This window comes from Podarcis gaigeae (assembly GCF_964106915.1).
Source record: "Podarcis gaigeae genome assembly, chromosome: W".
NCBI classification, from domain to species: domain Eukaryota; kingdom Metazoa; phylum Chordata; class Lepidosauria; order Squamata; family Lacertidae; genus Podarcis; species Podarcis gaigeae.
In genome coordinates, this window is record NC_139695.1 from 27599735 (window position 1) to 27618459 (window position 18725).

Consider the following 18725-nt stretch of genomic DNA (forward strand, 5'->3'; position numbering starts at 1 on the left):
CAAACTTGGGTCGTTTTGCCTTCCTTTAAATGGGAAATCAGTAGTCAAGCCATACTTTTTGGTAAAACGTTCCTCTGGCTCCCGGAAGTCCTACCTGAGAAGAACAATGGGAGTGTCCGCTAGCGCCAGCCACTTCTCCTTCTGCAAGCAGCGCCACCCGAATTCCCACCTGGGATGAGCCGCTAAACTGAGCCGCCGGAGAAAGACTGGGGCGGGTGGCAAGTGGGAGGGGGAAGTCGGGCGCTTCTGTCCCGTCAGAAAAGTGCTGGGCTCTGTCTCTCCAGTTGCGCTTCCTCGGTTCAGAGGTGGACTATAGCAGCTGGGCTGGGTTGCCACAAAGCCCATCAAGGCCACAGGCTGCTAGCATGACTCATCCCGGCTTTCTCATCTGAGGGGAAAGGATGCGCGGTCTTAAATGCTGGCCTTGGCAACTTGGCTGAGCTACCTTGGGCCAGTCCTTGGGCCAGCTTAGCCTCCCACCCCAGCCGCTCCAGGATGGGAAGTGCGTCCGGGGGAAGCAGGATTCAGGCGGAGGAGGACGTCGGGTTGGGTGGGGGTTGCCAGGAGCAGCACGATGTCCCTCCAACCCCCGGCTTCCACTCTCCAGGCAGGCGCCCAACGTGGCCAGCTGGCAAGGGCTCTTTCTTACTCCAGCCTTGGCGTGCAGATCCCGGGTTCAGGCCCAGATCTCTGGAGCGGAAAGGCTCTTGGCGTTGAGTGTGAATATGAAAGGCAGCATCTGTCAGAATAGGGCATACTGAGCCAGTACAGATGAACGTGACTATTGGTTTGCTTCCTCGGCATCCCAGAACTGTGAAGGTTTCCTCAAATGTTGAGCAGCACAGCTAAGGAAGAAGGAGTGTCGTGTCTCTGGGGGAGCATAGCTCCCATTCCCTTCCAAACACACAGACAGGACAGTGTGGTCGCACCCAGGGAATAGTTGCAGCAGCCGGATGGCTGGCTGAAACACACACCATATAATAAGGTTTTAATAACTCTATTAATGACTAACTGTGTGGAAATGACTGTTAAAAAGAAAAAAAGGGAAAATCAAGGTTTTTGACTCTTGGTTTCCTGGAAGAAGATGAAAAGACTCCCCTGGACTAGAAGAGACATCTCATTAACAACTGGAGAAATGCCAAAGAACTTTGGATATCTGCTTGGGAAGTTTCTGATGCAGTATTAATTTAACAAGGAGCCAGGAGGGAAACCGAAAGTAGACTGACCAGCTAGCTGAATCCAATTATATTGCTATGGGGTGGGGGGGAAGCCTCTAACATTGTACTTTTTGATACTTGTAGTTCCAGGGTGAATTGAATGGGTGGAGGGGGGGTTGGACGAGCGGAGGAAAGAAGAGCTAACTTGTCCGTGGCTGGGGGCGCAATCTGGACGGTTCTGCTGGGGCGCAAGATCACCTAACTACTGCTCTGCGCCTCTGGACCAGGGGTGGATGGTGCTCATTGGGACTGGGAGGGTGGAAGGCAAGGAGGCCAACAGTAGGTGGCGCCAGAGCCAAGGAGTGGCAGAGCAAATGTGTTCTGTATCTGAGATGGCGTGGGAAGGGGCTGGCGGCCACCGCAGCCATCCCCTGTCTGCCCTCATGGAGCGGCCAGAATCCACTGGGCAAATGCTCATCTTGCCAGAGTCTGGGTCTTCTGCTGTTGCTCTCTCAGAAACCGTGCCCAGGTGGGATGCTTCGTTTTTCGTAGCTGCTTCATCCCTGAGGAAGTTGGAGGTGACGCAACTCCTGCATCTCTGACGTGGGAAGTTTGGGAGGTATTTCAAATTCCCCCCTTCTCCCTTGGCTCCCTGGAAAGAAGGCATCTTTACATTTTGAGCGCATTTCACAGGCCAGGAGCCCTTCCCAGCCCAAAGGCGTTCCCCTGAGATTCACCTTCCGGGCTATCAACATCATTATCAACGACTTGGATGATGGACTCAAGGGCATCCTGATCAAATTTGCAGATGACACCAAACTGGGAGGGGTGGCTAACACCCAAGAGGACAGGATCACACTTCAAAACGACCTTGACAGATTAGAGAACTGGGCCAAAACAAACAAGATGAATTTTAACAGGGAGAAATGTAAAGTATTGCACTTGGGCAAAAAAATTGAGAGGCACAAATACAAGATGGGTGACACCTGGCTTGAGAGCAGTACATGTGAAAAGGATCTAGGAGTCTTGGTTGACCACAAACTTGACATGAGCCAACAGTGTGACGCGGCAGCTAAAAAAGCCAATGCAATTCTGGGCTGCATCAATAGGAGTATAGCATCTAGATCAAGGGAAGTAATAGTGCCACTGTATTCTGCTCTGGTCAGACCTCACCTGGAGTACTGTGTCCAGTTCTGGGCACCACAGTTCAAGAAGGACACTGACAAACTGGAAGGTGTCCAGAGGAGGGCAACCCAAATGGTCAAAGGCCTGGAAACGATGCCTTATGAGGAACGGCTAAGGGATCTGGGCATGTTTAGCCTGGAGAAGAGGAGGTGAAGGGGTGATATGATAGCCATGTTCCAATATATAAAAGGATGTCACATAGAGGAGGGAGAAAGGTTGTTTTCTGCTGCTCCAGAGAAGCGGACACGGAGCAATGGTTCCAAACTACAAGAAAAAAGATTCCGCCTAAACATTAGGAGGAACTTCCTGACAGTAAGAGCTGTTCGACAGTGGAATTTGCTGCCAAGGAGTGTGGTGGAGTCTCCTTCTTTGGAGGTCTTTAAGCAGAGGCTTGACAACCATATGTCAGAAGTGCTCTGATGGTGTTTCCTGCTTGGCAGGGGGTTGGACTCGATGGCCCTTGTGGTCTCTTCCAACTCTATGATTCTATGATTCTATGGCTAACCAGGTTAGGAGCAGGAATATTGGGAGCGGGAAGGAACTGATGTCATCTGCCAGAGCAGCTGGCTAATTGAAGGGAATGAGGTGATAACAAGGCTTTCAAATCTGAACTCTTGTTTGCGGCTGATTAGGATAGAGGGAGGTGGAGAACAAGGGCTATCGGAAGCAGACTCTGGGTAGCTGGTTCCTTCTCTTTGTTCGGGTTCCTACGTCACACCAGCAGTTTAAATGGCAACACTCCTGTGCAAGATTGGCCGCCTTTTTAGTTGTTGTTATGGAAAATCAATAAAATGATAAGTTGCCCCTGCCAAAGGGTTGCATGACATCTGGCTGAAGACTTTTTGTGCTAAACGTTGAAGCTATGCTGGGGTATGTGGGTGTGGGTGTGTCCATCCGTCCATGTGGCCGCTGTGTATTCAACATTCCACCCCCTCCAAAGCATCCTAAGAACCTTACTTTTCCTTTCACAGTGCTACGATTCCCAGCACCCTTAACAAACCATTGTTCCCAGGACTTTTTGGGTGTGGGTGGGAGGAGATGTGCTTTACGTGTGCGGTGTGCAGGCATCTCCAAGCACATGTGTTTGGGGATTCAAGACTGACTCTTATGCTTTTCTTCCTTAGACCAGCTTGACGTTGAACAAGAGGTTCTCTGGGTTGAGGAACACACGCCATTTCACAGCGAAGCAGAACATGGGCCGAATGGTCACTCTGTCATTGCATTTGGTGAAATCAGACTGGCTTTGCAAAGGAGCTTGCCCCTGAAGCCAGTTGGTTGCCTGCCTCTGGCTTACTGGCGGCTTGGCATCACCAAAACACAAAGAGACAGCCCCATGCAACCTCACACCCAAAGATTTCTGCCCATGCTTCAGACATGCAGCCCTAAGAGCAGCTCTGACTCCTACTCTAGGCCCCTCTGCCCCAGTCTTCCTCCCGATGTAGGCTACAGGATCTGGGAAGTCTGATCCAGCTTTGAGGTGTGGTTCCATATGGCCGTTAGTACTGTTGTGTTTTTGCCAGAGAGCCACGTGGTAAGGAAGATCTCCAAGCATGCTTCCTAGGGGGTCCTCTTTAATCCTCAAATGTGCCCACAAAGGCATGAACCAGCACCCCCATGCCACAGCTGCCTCTGGAGTGACCCTCCCTCTGGTAAGAGGTGTGCCTCACAGCTGAGTGCCTGGTTGTTTGTGTAGGGTGGGGGCAGGGAATCTTGTGGGCTCCCAGATATTGCCAGATCCAATGGCCTTCTGCCTCAGGCAGCATGGCCGACGGTCAGGGGTGATGGAATCCAACAACATCTAGAGGGCCACACAATTCCCCACCCCTGGTCTAGTGAATTTGAGGTTCTTGGTTTCTCTCCCTCTGCCCCCTTTTGCCTGGAAAAGCATTTTGGCAGATTCCTTTGGAGGATTTGGGTGTGACAAGCTGTAGCAGCGCACTGAATAAAACAACTCTGAGAAGCTGAAACACCGGGCTGTTTTCTTTTTTAATAAAAATATGCACTGTGCAGTTCACAGGCACAAAACACAATGTTGATATTGTCCAGGAAATGGGTTTTCAGTTGGAGGGCATGGGTTGTGTGAGAGCATGTTGTGCGGGATAACCAGTCTCATATAACCAACATGCTTCAGTCTAATTAGTGCATGAAGGGGTTAACACCATAGAGTAAGCTGTCCTGCCATCTTAGCCATGTCTCTTCCCCTTACCTTGGGAGTGAGTTCTGATCTATTCTGGTATTCACTTCTTCAGCGTTTAATTTTATGAAATAAATAAATAATTCTGAATAAATAAATAAATAAATAGGAAGATGTAAAACCACAACCTCCGAAATGAAAGCTACTGTCCCGCCAGACGGATGTTTTTGCCTGGAGGGGGGCCGTATTCTGCAATGTGCTATCGATGCAATAATAGTGCAGCTTTCTAATGGACTGTCCACGCAAACATCATTCTGCTTTCTCAGTTGCTCTTCAATGCTTCGCCAGGGTTACCACATCATGGCCCCCTGGGGGTGTGCTCCTGTGTTGTAGCTCAGCAAAAGCAGGACAAAATTCCTCTAGTATGGCTCACAGCGAGGGCTGCTGAGAGTTGGGAGAGATCTTGGAGGCCAAAGAGTTTGCTTTCCTGCTCAGTGCAGCGGATCTTGCCAGCTCTTCCGCCCTGACTGGCCGAAGATGCCCATCTCTCATCCATGCAGCTCCACAGCGTGCCTGGATGATGACTCAGATGGAGCTGGACACACCATTCCTGAAGGATGCAATAATCTTGCAATTGTGGTGGACCAACTACATGTCATTTTGCTTTGCAAGTTGTTCTGTGATGCGTCCCCTGTGCTACTATATTATTATCAGCCAGAGGGGCCCTCTTGAGCTACAAAGTGCAACTTAAGTGGGACAAATCCCCCCCCCCCTAACATTTAGATGGATTTAGGGGAGTGCAACTGATTTGGTCACACTGGCGTGAAGCCTTACAGGCCCCACAGGGGACACCGCAACTATGATGTTGAATAGACGTTGAGAGGCGTGGGGCACTGAATTTTGGCATCGTACAGGGCTCCCCTGGAATTTGAGATGCCATGGTTCACCACTGAAGAACATTTGTGGTATGAAAAAGGTACCTGGTTTCCGCTGGAAGTTAGGGGGCACCGATTGGAAGGGTCGGAGTATGTCTGTCCCGAAAGCTTTGCAGGCATGAACAGTACTGAATACAGTCTTGCATATAATTGTCCTCCTACTGTCATGAATAGAAACAATCTGTTTTACAGAGGCTGTTTAGCTTGCTCTTTTTACCCCTTTACTAGACAGGCTGTATTTCTGTGCTGTTTTCAGAGTCGGGAATGCCCATTCCTTCATGGCCAGCATGGAAACACAGAAGGCTAGCCATTTAGGAGGTTTGCAAAGAGGACAAGGGTGTTACGGGGTAATCTTCTAGCAAACAAGCTTGGCACAGCAGATCTGAGAGGTGGTTTTCTGCTCCCGGAAAGCCAGCCTGGAAACCAGGTTGCCAGGTGAAGGAAGAATGGAGAGATCAACCAACTCACTTGCCTTCAAAGAATTTCTGGTTGCCTGTGGCTACTGGGATAGTGCTTAGATATCAGGCTGGCTGACACAGCTTAAAAAATACAAGGAAAAAGCTTTTTTTCTTTCATTAGCAAAGCTCCTTTGGGGCCCCAAATAGCTAAGCTGAGGAAGAAGTGGCTGGTATTACTTGTTTGTTCTTGGTCCTGATCTTGCCTGCCCTTGCACACTCCTGTTGTCTTTGCATATTTAACCAGCACGTCTGTTCCGATTGGAGTCCTATTCCTGCACTTCCACATCCTTCTCTTTGGCACTTGGGCATTCACTTCCAGGAGCTGGACCTGAGCACAGAGGCTTTCTTCTACTTGGACTCGACAAAGGAGCAAGAGTGGCTGACAGCTGTGGAAAAGGCTTTGCGTTCCAAATCCAAGTACAAGAAAGTAAGTCCAACCCCACCCATTTCTTCAGCAGCCAGACAGCTGTCAGGAGCTGGAGTGAGGAGGAGGAGGAGGAGGAGGTCAGCAAGAAAAAACACCTGGTGTCAGTGGAGTTTTATTCAAAAGAAGCCAACATTCTTTATTCAAAGAAACCCAAACCGTGCAGGCCTCATGATCACAGAAACCTTTCCCAACAGGTCTTGCCCCAGTGAGGTAGTTGTGAAGGCTGAAGGTTGCTACCCTCCCACCACTCTCTGAAGTCTCCTCCTCCCCCTGGTCCTTCCCAAGCATCCTGAGACTCTGACACCTTGCCTGTCTTTGCTCCCTCCTCTTAATTTCTCTGTGTTCTGGGAGACCAGCAGGATGGGGAGACCCCCTGGCTTCTTCAGCAGCCTGCCTGATCTCTGCCTCTTGACCCCCGCCTCCAGCCTCCACTTCTGCCTCGGATTCTGGGCTGCTGTTTGCCACAGAATCTTCCTGCCCTCCTGCCTCTTCAGTTTCCAACACCTCCTCTTGCTCACAGTCTGCTCCCTCTTCTCCCTCGGACGACCCCCCACCAGTTCCCTGGCTCTGAGCCTTCTTCCCTTGGGGGATCCCCAGTTGGTGCCACCTGCCACTCCTATCTGCATCCAGCCGGCCCAGGACAGCAAGCAATGAACAGAGCTGGTAGACATCCCAGTACCTTGCATCTTCTAGGTGCAGCTGGTGCTCATCTTTGTCAGGAAGGACCAGCTCAGCCGCATCAAGGAAGTGATGAGGGAGACAGTGGCCACAGGCATCATGGGGAAGATGGGGAGTAGACCCTGACAGCGGAATTCCCTACGTCGATCTTTCTGTCTGTCTGTCTATCTGTTTTTCTAATCTCTGCCAACCAGTTCCCCCTCTTTCCTGCTTGCTCACTAACAGCCATCTTTGCTCCGCCCCTGCAGGGTAACAAGGGGTGTGTGGCCGTGAGGCTTGTCTGCAACAATACCAGCTTCTGCATGGTCAATTCCCACCTTGCTGCCCACGTGGAAGACTTTGAGCGCCGAAACCAGGATTACAAGGATATCTGTGCCCAGATGAGCTTCCTGCCCCCTGACCAGGGTCTGCCGCAGCTGACAATCATGAAACACGAGTGCGTTTCGAGGGCTTGGAGGGAGAGAGCCTTGGCTGATGTCACTTGCTGGTCTCCGCTATCTGGAGAAGCAAATTGAGTCATGTTTCTGTAACTTTCCTGCCTGTGTGTAGCTCAGGGTAGGCAGCATTTGTTGTTGTTTAGTCGTTTAGTCGTGTCCGCCTCTTCGTGACCCCCTGAACCAGAGCACGCCAGGCCCTCCTGTCTTCCACTGCCTCCCGCAGTTTGGTCAAACTCATGCTGGTAGCTTCGAGAACACTGTCCCACCATCTCGTCCTCTGTCATCCCCTTCTCCTTGTGCCCTCCATCTTTCCCAACATCAGAGTCTTTTCTCTTTTTTAAAGAAATATTTATTAAAGTTTTACAAAAACATAAGTACAAAAATACATGAAAAAATAAAAAATAAAAATACAACATACAAAAGACAAAAGACAAAAAGAAAATAAGAAAAAATTAAAAACAAATCTGTTTTTTATAACTTTAAACTCATTTGCTTGTTTCCTTGACCTCCTCTCACCTCCCCTTTTTGTATCCCCTTTACATAATCAAATCAGCAAATCCTTACCCTCATTCATTGTCTTATCTCTATATCTTAACATATCATAACTCTTTATTTCCAACCATTATCAATTCATTTTTGCATATTCTTAATAATTTTGTTGCTAATGCCACTTATTTTCAATCCAACATCATTTTAACATTCGTTAATTTTACAGTGTTTCTGCAAATAGTCTTTAAATTTCTTCCAGTCTTCTTCCACCAACTCTTCTCCCAGGTCTCGGATTCTGCCAGTCATTTCCGCCAATTCCATATAGTCCATCACCTTCATCTGCCACTCTTCCAGGGTGGGTAAATCTTGTGTCTTCCAATACTTTGCAATAAGTATTCTTGCTGCTGTTGTTGCATACATGAAAAAAGCTCTATTCTTCTTTGGCACCAATTGGCCGACTATGCCCAGGAGGAAGGCCTCTGGTTTCTTCAGGAAGGTATATTTAAATACCTTTTTCATTTCATTATAGATCATCTCCCAGAAAGCCTTAATCCTTGGGCACGTCCACCAAAGGTGAGAGAATGTACCTTCATTTTCTTTACATTTCCAACATTTATTGTCGGGCAAATGATATATTTTTGCAAGCTTGACTGGTGTCATGTACCACCTGTATATCATTTTCATAATATTCTCTCTCAATGCATTACATGCCATGCCATAAATTTCATACCGGTGGTCCACAATTGTTCCCAGTCAGCAAACATAATGTTATGACCAATGTCTTGTGCCCATTTAATCATAGCAGATTTAACCGTTTCATCCTGCGTATTCCATTTTAACAGCAAGTTATACATTCTTGAAAGTATCTTAGTTTTGGGATCTAACAGTTCTGTTTCCAATTTTGATTTTTCCACCTGGAAGCCAATTTTTTTGTCCAAATTATAGGCCTCTCTTATTTGGTAATAATGAAGCCCGTCTCGCACTTTATCTTTTAATTTCTCAAAACTCTGCAATTTCAATTTGTCTCCTTCTTGTTCCAATATTTCCCAATATTGCAGCCATTTGGCCTCCATATTGAGTTTTTTTCTGAGCCTTTGCTTCCATTGGTGACAACCACCTTGGGGTTTTATTTTCCAGTAAGTCTTTGTATCTTATCCAGACATTAAACAATGCTTTCCTGACAATATGGTTTTTAAATGCTTTATGTGCTTTAACCTTGTCGTACCACAAATATGCATGCCGCCCAAAAACATTGTTGAAACCTTCTAAGTCCAAAATGTCTGTGTTCTCAAGAAGCAGCCAATCTCTCAACCAGCAGAATGCTGCTGATTCATAGTAAAGTTGAAGGTCTGGCAGGGCAAATCCACCTCTTTCCTTTGCGTCAGTTAGTATTTTAAATTTTATTCTGGGCTTCTTGCCCTGCCCTGCCAGACAAATCTAGAAATGTCTTTCTGCCACTTCTTGAAACAGTCCATCTTGTCCATAATTTGCAATGACTGAAACAAAAATAACATTTTTGGCAATACATTCATCCATCAGAGTCTTTTCCAGGGAGTCTTCTCTTCTCATAGAATCATAGAGTTGGAAGAGACCACAAGGGCCATCGAGTCCAACCCCCCTGCCAAGCAGGAAACACCATGAGAGCACTCCTGACATATGGTTGTCAAGCCTCTGCTTAAAGACCTCCAAAGAAGGAGACTCCACCACACTCCTTGGCAGCAAATTCCACTGTCGAACAGCTCTTACTGTCAGGAAGTTCTTCCTAATGTTTAGGTGGAATCTTCTTTCTTGTAGTTTGGATCCATTGGCCACTCATGAGGTGGCCAAAGCCTTGGAGCCTCAGCTTCAGGATCTGTCCTTCCAGTGAGCACTCAGGGCTGATTTCCTTCAGAATGGAGAGGTTTGATCTTCTTGCAGTCCTTGGGACTCTCAAGAGTCTCCTCCGGCACCAGAATTCAAAAGCATCAATTCTTTGGTGATCAGCCTTCTTTATGGCAGGCAGCATTGTGCTCTCCAAATGTTGATTGACCAAAATTCCCATAATTGCTAAGAATTGGCCTTGCTGACAGGCTCATGAGAGTTCCACTTCAGCAACACCAGGAGGGTGCAGTGTCGGCGATCCCTGCTGCTGCAGCTGCACCACTAAGGTTTCTACTAGAGCAGCCAGGAGAGAGCAACATAAACCGAGTGGCAGAGATGTATTAGATGAGATCATAGCAAATGGGGGCAACTTCTCCAGTGATCGGGGTGGGAGTTGCAGTTTGTTAAGGGCAGTAACGCGAAAGCAGAGCGGCCATTTTGCATGGAGAAGGTTCCCGGCTCAGTCACCAGTGTGTGCAGCTAGGGCTGGGCATGATCTCTGCCTGAAAGCTGCTGCCAGTCCATGTAGTCCGTCCTGAGCTTGATGGGTCAATGGTCTGCCTCAATATAAGGTCGCTTCCTATGTTCCTGTGTACTACAGCAGGGTTTGGAGGGCCACAAGCGCCCTGCCCATGAATTCAAGAACCAGGGGAAATTCTAAAAGTCTTTGCTGAAAGGACATCAAAGCAGGGGCCAGGTGAACCTCTTTGGGAGATTATTCTGAAAGGTCGGGTGCCATGACTGAAAAGGCCCTGCCATGCTTGAAAGAGCAGGAGTTCCCTGGGAAAGGGATTCTAGTCAGTGGAGAGGCAGTGCAAACATGAGTGGGCCTTCTTCTGGTACCCTTTCCCCAAACCTTGAAACACTTGAAAGGCCAAATGGGATGCTCTGAATTGGGCCTGGAAGCAGTTCAAGAGCCAGTCTAGTTCACAGAGCACTAGCCTAATATGATCATACTGCCCAATCCTAGTTATCAGTCTTACTACATATTGCAGGAAGTGGCAGCAGGCTGCCCCCCGCCCCCCGACCCCGTGAGCTAGCCTGTAGCTGTGGTTGCTTTGCTTTTTTCCAGCATTGTCATCTGATCACTAAAAATGAGCTTCAGAGACTTCTGACCTACGACCAGGTGAGAGGCATCTTTGTGTTATATGTGGTGGTTTAGGATATTGCCCTGTTTATTTCCTTTGTCTGGGATACCCCAGCCTCGGCTAGAGGAGTTAGGAGCAAAGTGTAGCTATAACATAGGATGACTGCGACTTCTACAAATGCTTTTTAAGGTTGCAGGTTTGTGCAACCTGAATTAGAAGCAAGTCCCAATTAAGTTGGAGGGTTGCCTTGGAATAAGTAGGACTGCTCTGCAGTTTCCCAGTTAGAGGGCTTTCCTAGCTCAGCACACGCTCCAGATGTTGTTGGACTCCCATCAGCCCCAGCATAGCTGCTGTCCAGCAATATCTAAAGGTCTAAGGTTTCCTGCTCTAGGTTTTGCATCTGTCTGGAAAATCTGCGTTGCTCACATGTTCTTATCAGCAGAGACTTCCATTAAGTCCAATTAAATTGCTGGTGCTTTTTGTTTTACATTTTTCTCTCCAAGGTTTGTGTGTTCATCATGTTGACGACCTTCCTCCCACTTGGCATAAGGATCATTGGTATTTTGTGTTGAAACAGAGGCCTGATTGCTGCACCTTACGGTGGATTTAAACTCTGTGAGCGTAGTCATGCCTTAGCCCTTTGAGAAGGATGCTGCAAGGAAGGCAAGGGGGGGCAGCCTCAGACTTCCAACATATGCAAAACCATCATACAACATTAAAAACTTCCCTAAAGGCTGTATAGTTACTTATCTCCTTGACATCTGACGGGAGGGTGTCCCACAGGGCAGGTGCCACTACTCAGAAGGCCCTCTGCCTGGTTCCCTGTAACTTCGCTTCTCACAGTGAGGAAAAGGCCAGAAGGCCCTCGGTGCTGGACCCTGATGCCTGGGCTGAACAATGGGGATGGAGACACTCTTTCAGGGCTGAGGCCATTTAGGGCTTTAAAGGTTGGCGCCAACACTGAGAATTGTGCTCAGAAACGTCCTGGGAGCCAACGTAGGATGCAAAAGGGTGGTTTTGCAGTTGCTCATAGTGTCGGGGGTGTATTCTGGTGGTTGTTAACAGTTTGTATGGATTATTGGTACATATAACATTGTCTGTTGGAGGTATGGCTAACCTGTGGTCTGCCAGATGTTACTGAGCTGCAGTTCCTGTTGGCTCCAGCCATCATGGCCAGTAATCAGGGATGATGGGAATTGTAGTTCTGCAGCATTGTGAGGGCCACGTGTCTGCTACTCCTGAGTTAGAGGATTTTCCTGTCGTGTGATGCAGCAAAGTAATTTAAGATGACATGGGGCAAAAATGCACAAGCATCCTGTACCTTTAAGAATTGGGTATAAGATAGGATCTCAGCAGGTATACCCCTTTTGTGCACTTGGCTAACCTACTAGTAGGGACGCGGGTGGCGCTGTGGGTTAAACCACAGAGCCTAGGGCTTGCCGATCAGAAGGTCGGCGGTTCGAATCCCCGCGACGGGGTGAGCTCCCCTTGCTCTGTCCCTGCTCCTGCCCACCTAGCAGTTCGAAAGCACGTCCAAGTGCAAGTAGATCAATAGGTACCGCTCTGGCGGGAAGGTAAACGCTGTTTCTGTGTGCTGTTCTGGTTCACCAGAAGCGGCTTAGTCATGCTGGCCACATGACCCGGAAGCTGCACGCCGGCTCCCTTGGCCAATAACGCGAGATGAGCGCCGCAACCCCAGTCGGTCACGACTGGACCTAATGGTCAGGGGTCCCTTTACCTTTACCTTTAACCTACTAGTACTTCACCTTGGTCTTTCAGCACAACAGTGGCTGTTAATAGACTCCATTGTCAGGCAACAGGGGGTCTTCTGCTTCTCTGCTGATAAGCGATTTCTTTTTGGCTTTAGCTAAACATTCAGCGTACCCAAAAGACAGCTTTTGCTGATTTCACAGAGGGAGAGATCAAGTTCATCCCGACGTACAAATTCGACTCTAAAACAGATCCTGCTTGATAGTTGAGCCTTTGTAAGTAAGTCCTCTCAATCATTCTTCTGCAAGGCTTGTTTGTTTTTCCTAGTCTGCTGAGATGCTAGTAGTGTCCTGCCTTTCCATCCTCCTGAGCAGGCTAGTAAAACATATATTTTAAACATGGCTTTCTGCTAAGCAAGCTGTTGGAGGAGGGCTAGAGTTGAGGGCTGGACGGACTTCCTTTCCTCTGCAGCCAGAATGGACACCAAGCCAGGGAGGAAGAGAGAGATCCAGCTCTCCTTCACCTGCTCACTTTGCTTGCATGGAATTCCCGGTTGCCAAAGGCTGCTAGGCGAGTTGTGAAATGCAAGGCTGTGATATGTTGTCTTCCTCAAGCCATCCCTGCTCAAAGTCTCTGGAAATGTTTTGGCTCCTTTTCCACAAGCAGCCTTTCCCCCACATTTGTCCTGATAACCAGCATCCTCTGTTTCATGGCGTGTTTAAGCAGAGAATCCTGTTTGTGTCAAGGAAGTCTGGGAATGAGACTTGGTGCTCTCTCAAGATGAGTCTGCCAGGGCATAAGAGCATGAGAGCAGCCCTGCTGGATCAGGCCATTGGTCCATCTGGCCCAGCATCCTGTTCTCACATTGGCCAATGAGATGCCTCTCGGGGAGCCCACAAACAGGACCTGAGTGCAACAGCACGCTCCCCTCCTCCAAGCCATACTGCTTCTCTTGGTGGAGTATGTTCTCTGGCCATTATGGCTAGTAGCCATTGAGCCTCACCATCCAGGATGTGGCATATTCTTGTGGTTCTTGACAACTGTCAGAAGCCACCTAGGCCTGCTAGTTTCATTGCTCTTGCTGTGGTAATGGGGAAATCAAAAGGACAGGCGGAACATGTAGTGACGAAGCCGGAAAACGGCAGGCTCCTTTGGGCAGCATTTCAGGTGCCAGAAAGGGTCTTTTGGATCACTGAAAAAATAGTGTCTGAACAAGAATAACGGGGCCCCTTGCTTTGGGGAAGGATCATCATTTGGTGGTGTGCCATATGCTTTGTATGCAGAGTCTCAAGTTGAAAGGTACCTCCACCTGAAAAAGGATTGGGCCACAGAGAGCTGCTGCCAGCCAGAGGAGACTTAATTAATGAATTGTGGGATTGGAAGGGATCACGAGGGTCATCTAGTCCAACCCCCTGCAATGTAGGAATCCAAACTGGGGGAGGTCAGAAATTCATTCTGACCTGGTAGAAGGCAGCTTTTGATTTCCTGATAACTCTCTCCATGAGGCAAAATGCCTGCACACCTGCAAGGTCCGCCCCTTCAGAAGTTGGACTCCCAAGCCCCATCATCTCCAGCTCTTGACCGTGGTCAAGATCACAGGCCGTGTGTGGAGCCAAAGTTTGACTGTGTGAGCCTTGTGTGTTGCCTCAGCCAGTCCAACTGTCTCCTTGCAGTGGGAAGTGCCGTGTGCCAGCATGGTGTGAGCCAATCCTCTGGAGAGGAGGCAGCGTGAATCAGCTCAGCTACCGAAGCCACATGGAATTGAAAAGGAGCGACCACAAGCCCGCCAGCTCCCTCTTCCTCACAGGGGTAACACCTGCCCTGGCCAGGGCTATCGTCTATTCAGGCTTTTTAGTTGCCTGCTATGTGGCACCTCCTCGAATCTGGGCAGGCCCTGACCAACAACCAGGCCCCTTTCCACAGAGCTCCTCCTTGGCCAATGACTTCCGGTGCAAGGAGTGGGCAGGTTTTGGCTCTGTTAAATCCCTAGGCTTCCATTCTCCACTGTTCTGAGTACACACTGCTCCTGCAGGCATGGCAGACCACATGGGCTGAACTGTATACCTTAACCGTTGGCTCCATTCATGCAATGGAGCTTCTGTGGTACTTGGCTTGGAGCATTTGGCTTCAGCCCATTGGCTCTGGAAGTCACAGCCGCTGCCATCCTATAGCCCCAACAAACGTGCTCTGCCCCCCCCCCCCCGATAGGTGAAGGTTGTGGATGACGGACGGTACCGGAAAGTGTTTGAGGATATTGTTCAGTTGATGGACAGGATGGAGAACGAATTCCTTCCCTCCCTGGAGGGAGGTAAGGACGAATAGGATCCTCTCCAATCCCTTAAAGAGGGTTTGTTGCAAAAAGACCAGGGGGGGAAAGAAGCCCTTGGCCCATCTAGCTCAGTCTTGAGCGGTTCCCCAGGATTTCCGGGGGATCTCTCCCAGCCCTACCTGGAGATGCTGGGGATAGAACCTGGGACCTTTGCATGCAAGGCAGATGCCCTTCCACTGAGCGGCAGCCTCTTCCTCTTCCTCGCAGGCAAAGACTCCAGGGGTAGCCAGCGTGGTGCCCTCCAGATGCTGGACTACAACTCCCATCATCCCCAGCCAACATGGCCAGTGGCAAGTGCAGCAATATCTGGAGAGCCCCACGTGGACCTGTTGCATGTGCAGTCCCCTAAATGAGAGGCCAGGGCCAAGGACAAACTTCCCCCTGGAGCACGTTTCCTTGCCTCTGCTGAAGGCAAACACTCTCTTTCCTCCCCCCCCCCCCCCCCCCCGTTTTGCTCTGCAGTTTCCGTTTGAGAATGTGAAGTTCCGGCAGCTGCAGAAGGAGAGGTTCCAGATCACAAACAACGGGCAGGTCACCCTCCACTTCTCCTTTATCCCCAAGCTCAGTGACAGCCAGTATTGGAAGCCATGGCTTCGCGCTGAGCCCTGCGAGGGATACTTGGAGCCCAGCGCGTCTCTCTCTGGAATCAGAGAACTGTAGAGTTGGAAAGGGACCCCAAGGCTCATCTAGGGAAGGCCTTCCTTTTCCCCTCCTCTTCCCAACCCTCCTCCCTCAAACCTTGGGAGTTTGGTAGAGCAGGGGAGGCTTAACATTTGTGGGCTGCATTGCCCCATGCTCAAGCCTCCAAGGGCCACACGTCAAAGCAGCTGAGCCCAAAGTGTAAAAGTGTGTGTGACCAGCTTTAAACAAAGACACACACACAAATGAATTGAAGCCAAGCAATGCTGGAGGGTCCCCAAACACCTTTTGGCATCGCAGGGAACCAGTGAGAGCAGTCTGTCCAAAAATTACTTTTAAAAAATAATAATCGTATTTTTATGTTGTGGAGGCACAAAAATATCTTGGGGAACATATAGAACTAGCCAAACCTTTAAAAACTCAATGAAATGTAAACTAAAAAAGAAAGTTACATTGGGGGCGCAAAAATCCTTTCCCTTTTGATATTCTTTTGTTAGGATCACTTTCTCTCACCCCCCAGTATCCTGTCACCATCTTCTGTGCAGCTGCTGCTTTGGAGGACTAGAGAGGAAAGTGGGGTGGGGGTGGGAACTGAGTCGCTTCTTCTCCTAATTCTTGAAGTTAAGGTTTGCCCCATACACCTGTGAGAACAGGATGCTGTACTAGATGGGCCATTGGCCTGATCCAGCAGCCTCCTATTCTTCACCGTCTTCACTTTTAATTTACAGACAAGCCAACTTGGCTGTGCCAAAGAGTGTATCTACCTGACCTCCTCCCGTTTTAGGTGAGACGGTGGACATTTCCCTGGATGTGTACGTCAGCAAGGAAGAGAAGATTGAGGCTATCTTTGTCCTTCACCTTGACCCTGGCAAGGACTATTTCCTCACCATCGGTGGGAGCTACCTACCAAGCTGCTTCGGGACCTCCTTGGAAGCCTTGTGCTGGATGTCTACCCTTCCCACTCTGCTTGCCTGCTTGGAAAACAGCTGCTCTTCCACTCAGCAATGTGGGGCTGGGGGTCCTCCGCTGCATTCAGCTTCAGCTTCTGTAGCTGTGCATCCGCTTCCTGTGTGCTGTTCATGCCCTTTGTTTGCCTTGACTGAGTCATCCCAGGTTCTGGTCCTCCCACCTGCCCTTTCGCAGGGCCACTGATACTGTTCAGCCAACGGGCTGTTTCTTTCTCTTCTCAGGGCCTGTGCCATTAACACCCTTGGTTGTCTTTTGCTCTTGCCTTCCTCCTCTGATCTCAGGGAGAAGACGGCTTCCTAGAAAAGGTAACAGTTGGTTTGCTATCCTCTAGATGTTCTTGTAGCGGGCTCAAAGCAGGTTTACACGGGGGTTGCGTTCCGAGGTACCGTGCGTTTAAATGAAATTGCGTATATTGGGGACAGCATTGGAAAAGCCTGCAAACACCCTCTAAACTTCCGGAAGCCCTTTTGAAAGGCCTTTTGAAAACCAGCAGCCTCCCTGCAAAACTCCTTGCTCCAACTCTCCACAGGTCTGAAAGGTCGGTGCCAAAGCTCCTGGGAGGGAGTCGAGCTGCTGTTTCCATGCCACTTTGCCGCTTTTGTGCTCTTGGGGGGGGGGGACATTTTTGCCCCTTCCAGTGCCCCTTCCAGCTCTGTGGCAGTGTGCATGTGCCTCGAAGGCACGTAAATGGAGTTGCCCTTGTCAACGATCAGCAGCTGCTCCATGCAGTGGCAGCTGGTCCCTTAGGGCAAACCAGGCACTACCCCACCAACCGGACTTTCCTCTCAGGCAACCCGCACCTGCCTGCCTTCTGACTCAAATCCAGTCCAGGTGGTGGCTCTAGCTCTCTGCTTTGGTCTCTCCCCTAGTCTCAACGTGGCCCTTGTAGAACTCGGCAGAGGAGAACGGAGACGAAACCAGAATTTGCCATCGCTGCTTGACTCTGGGTCCGCTTGCGATTGGCAGCACGGGAGGCAGAAAGCCCAGTCTCATGATGCAGGCGCCAGCCCCCTCTGGCCCCAAGAGCCAGTTTTCTCCTTGTCTCTGTGCTCAGCAACTGCTGCACAGGCTGTGCCACTCTGGCTTACTCTCACCACCTGAGCACTGGCATTTGGGAAGCGGTAGTGGCTGCTTTGGGGTGGCTCAGGGAAATGTCACTCCTCTCGAAATCAGATCGACTTGGGTGTATTATCCTAGCCACAAGGAGACCGTGGTGACTGTCAATTTGGACAGCTGTAGACATTTAGAATCATGGAGGATATGTTGATCAGTGGCTACCGGTCAGGGCTATTTCTTGCCACTATTATCACAAACCACATGCTTTTGATTACCAGTTTCTGGGGAACATGATGGACAGAGTGCTCTTGTCCCCGTGTCCCTATGGACTCCCAAGGGCATGTGGTTGGCCATTGTGGGAACAGAATGCTGATCTAACCCAGCAAGGCTCCTGTGTTCTTTAGCATGCACCAGCTACTCTTGCACTAAGACTCTGATACAGCATGTGTCATTCCCCACACCAATACTCTCTCTCTCTCTCTCTCTCTCTCTCTCTCTCTCTCTCTCTATCTCTCTCTCAAGACAGGGGCGGGAAGTATTGGCGGGGGGGAGGGGGGATGAACTGGGTCCTAATCAACAGCTGCCCTGGGGATGAGGGGATCAAATTCTCCATCCTTGCCAACTCCTTTTAGTGATGGGCTGCTTGCCACTGCTGTGCTCCTAAAGCTCTCTTGCTCCCCCCTCCTCTCTTTCTCTTTCTCTTTCTCTTTCTCTTGAATGTGGTAGCTTGAGATAGAACTAACCACCCTGAACATTCCTGGAGAGGAAGATGGGAAGGAGGCCGGAGGCATGGTTCACCAGCTGCTGTGTGCTGCATTGCCCAGACAAAGTCGTGGGCTGGGGCTCCAGCTGTTGCTCACTTTCTACCCCTGCCTCTGCAACGTGCTCTAGACAAGGGGTGGTGAACATGTGACCCCATCATCTCATCATGCTGGCTGGGGCTGCAGCCCATCAACCTATGAAGGCCCATCCATGTTCTGTTGCTGTTTTTGTTACTTATTTCCTGCCCTTCACCCTAAGGTCCCAGGGCAGGTTCCAACAATTTAAATAAAATGTTAGCCAAACCTCATGTCCACAGCTGCATATTCAGTAAGCTTTTGGGTGAGCTGCACATCCGGAGTGGGAGGATTACTAGCTGCATATTAATAGGGGGAGGGGGAGCTTGGATTTGGGG

General features: G+C 49.6%; 1 protein-coding gene and 1 long non-coding RNA gene across 2 annotated transcripts in view; one reads left to right on the plus strand and one right to left on the minus strand.

The window, feature by feature from the left end:
- LOC310836096 overlaps positions 1–18725 on the minus strand; it is a 259377-nt gene that overhangs the window by 29839 nt on the left and 210813 nt on the right. The window lies entirely within an intron of this gene.
- On the plus strand, positions 1550–17596 carry LOC310836059 (inositol polyphosphate 5-phosphatase OCRL-like; the record flags this gene model as incomplete). The annotated part of the gene is made up of 11 exons (XM_083720988.1): positions 1550–1735; positions 6189–6296; positions 6990–7089; positions 7200–7450; positions 10833–10886; positions 12716–12819; positions 14232–14367; positions 14767–14877; positions 15350–15515; positions 16311–16464; positions 17365–17596. 11 exons carry the CDS (start codon positions 1550–1552, stop codon positions 17594–17596), a joined length of 1602 nt encoding a protein of 533 aa, XP_083577114.1.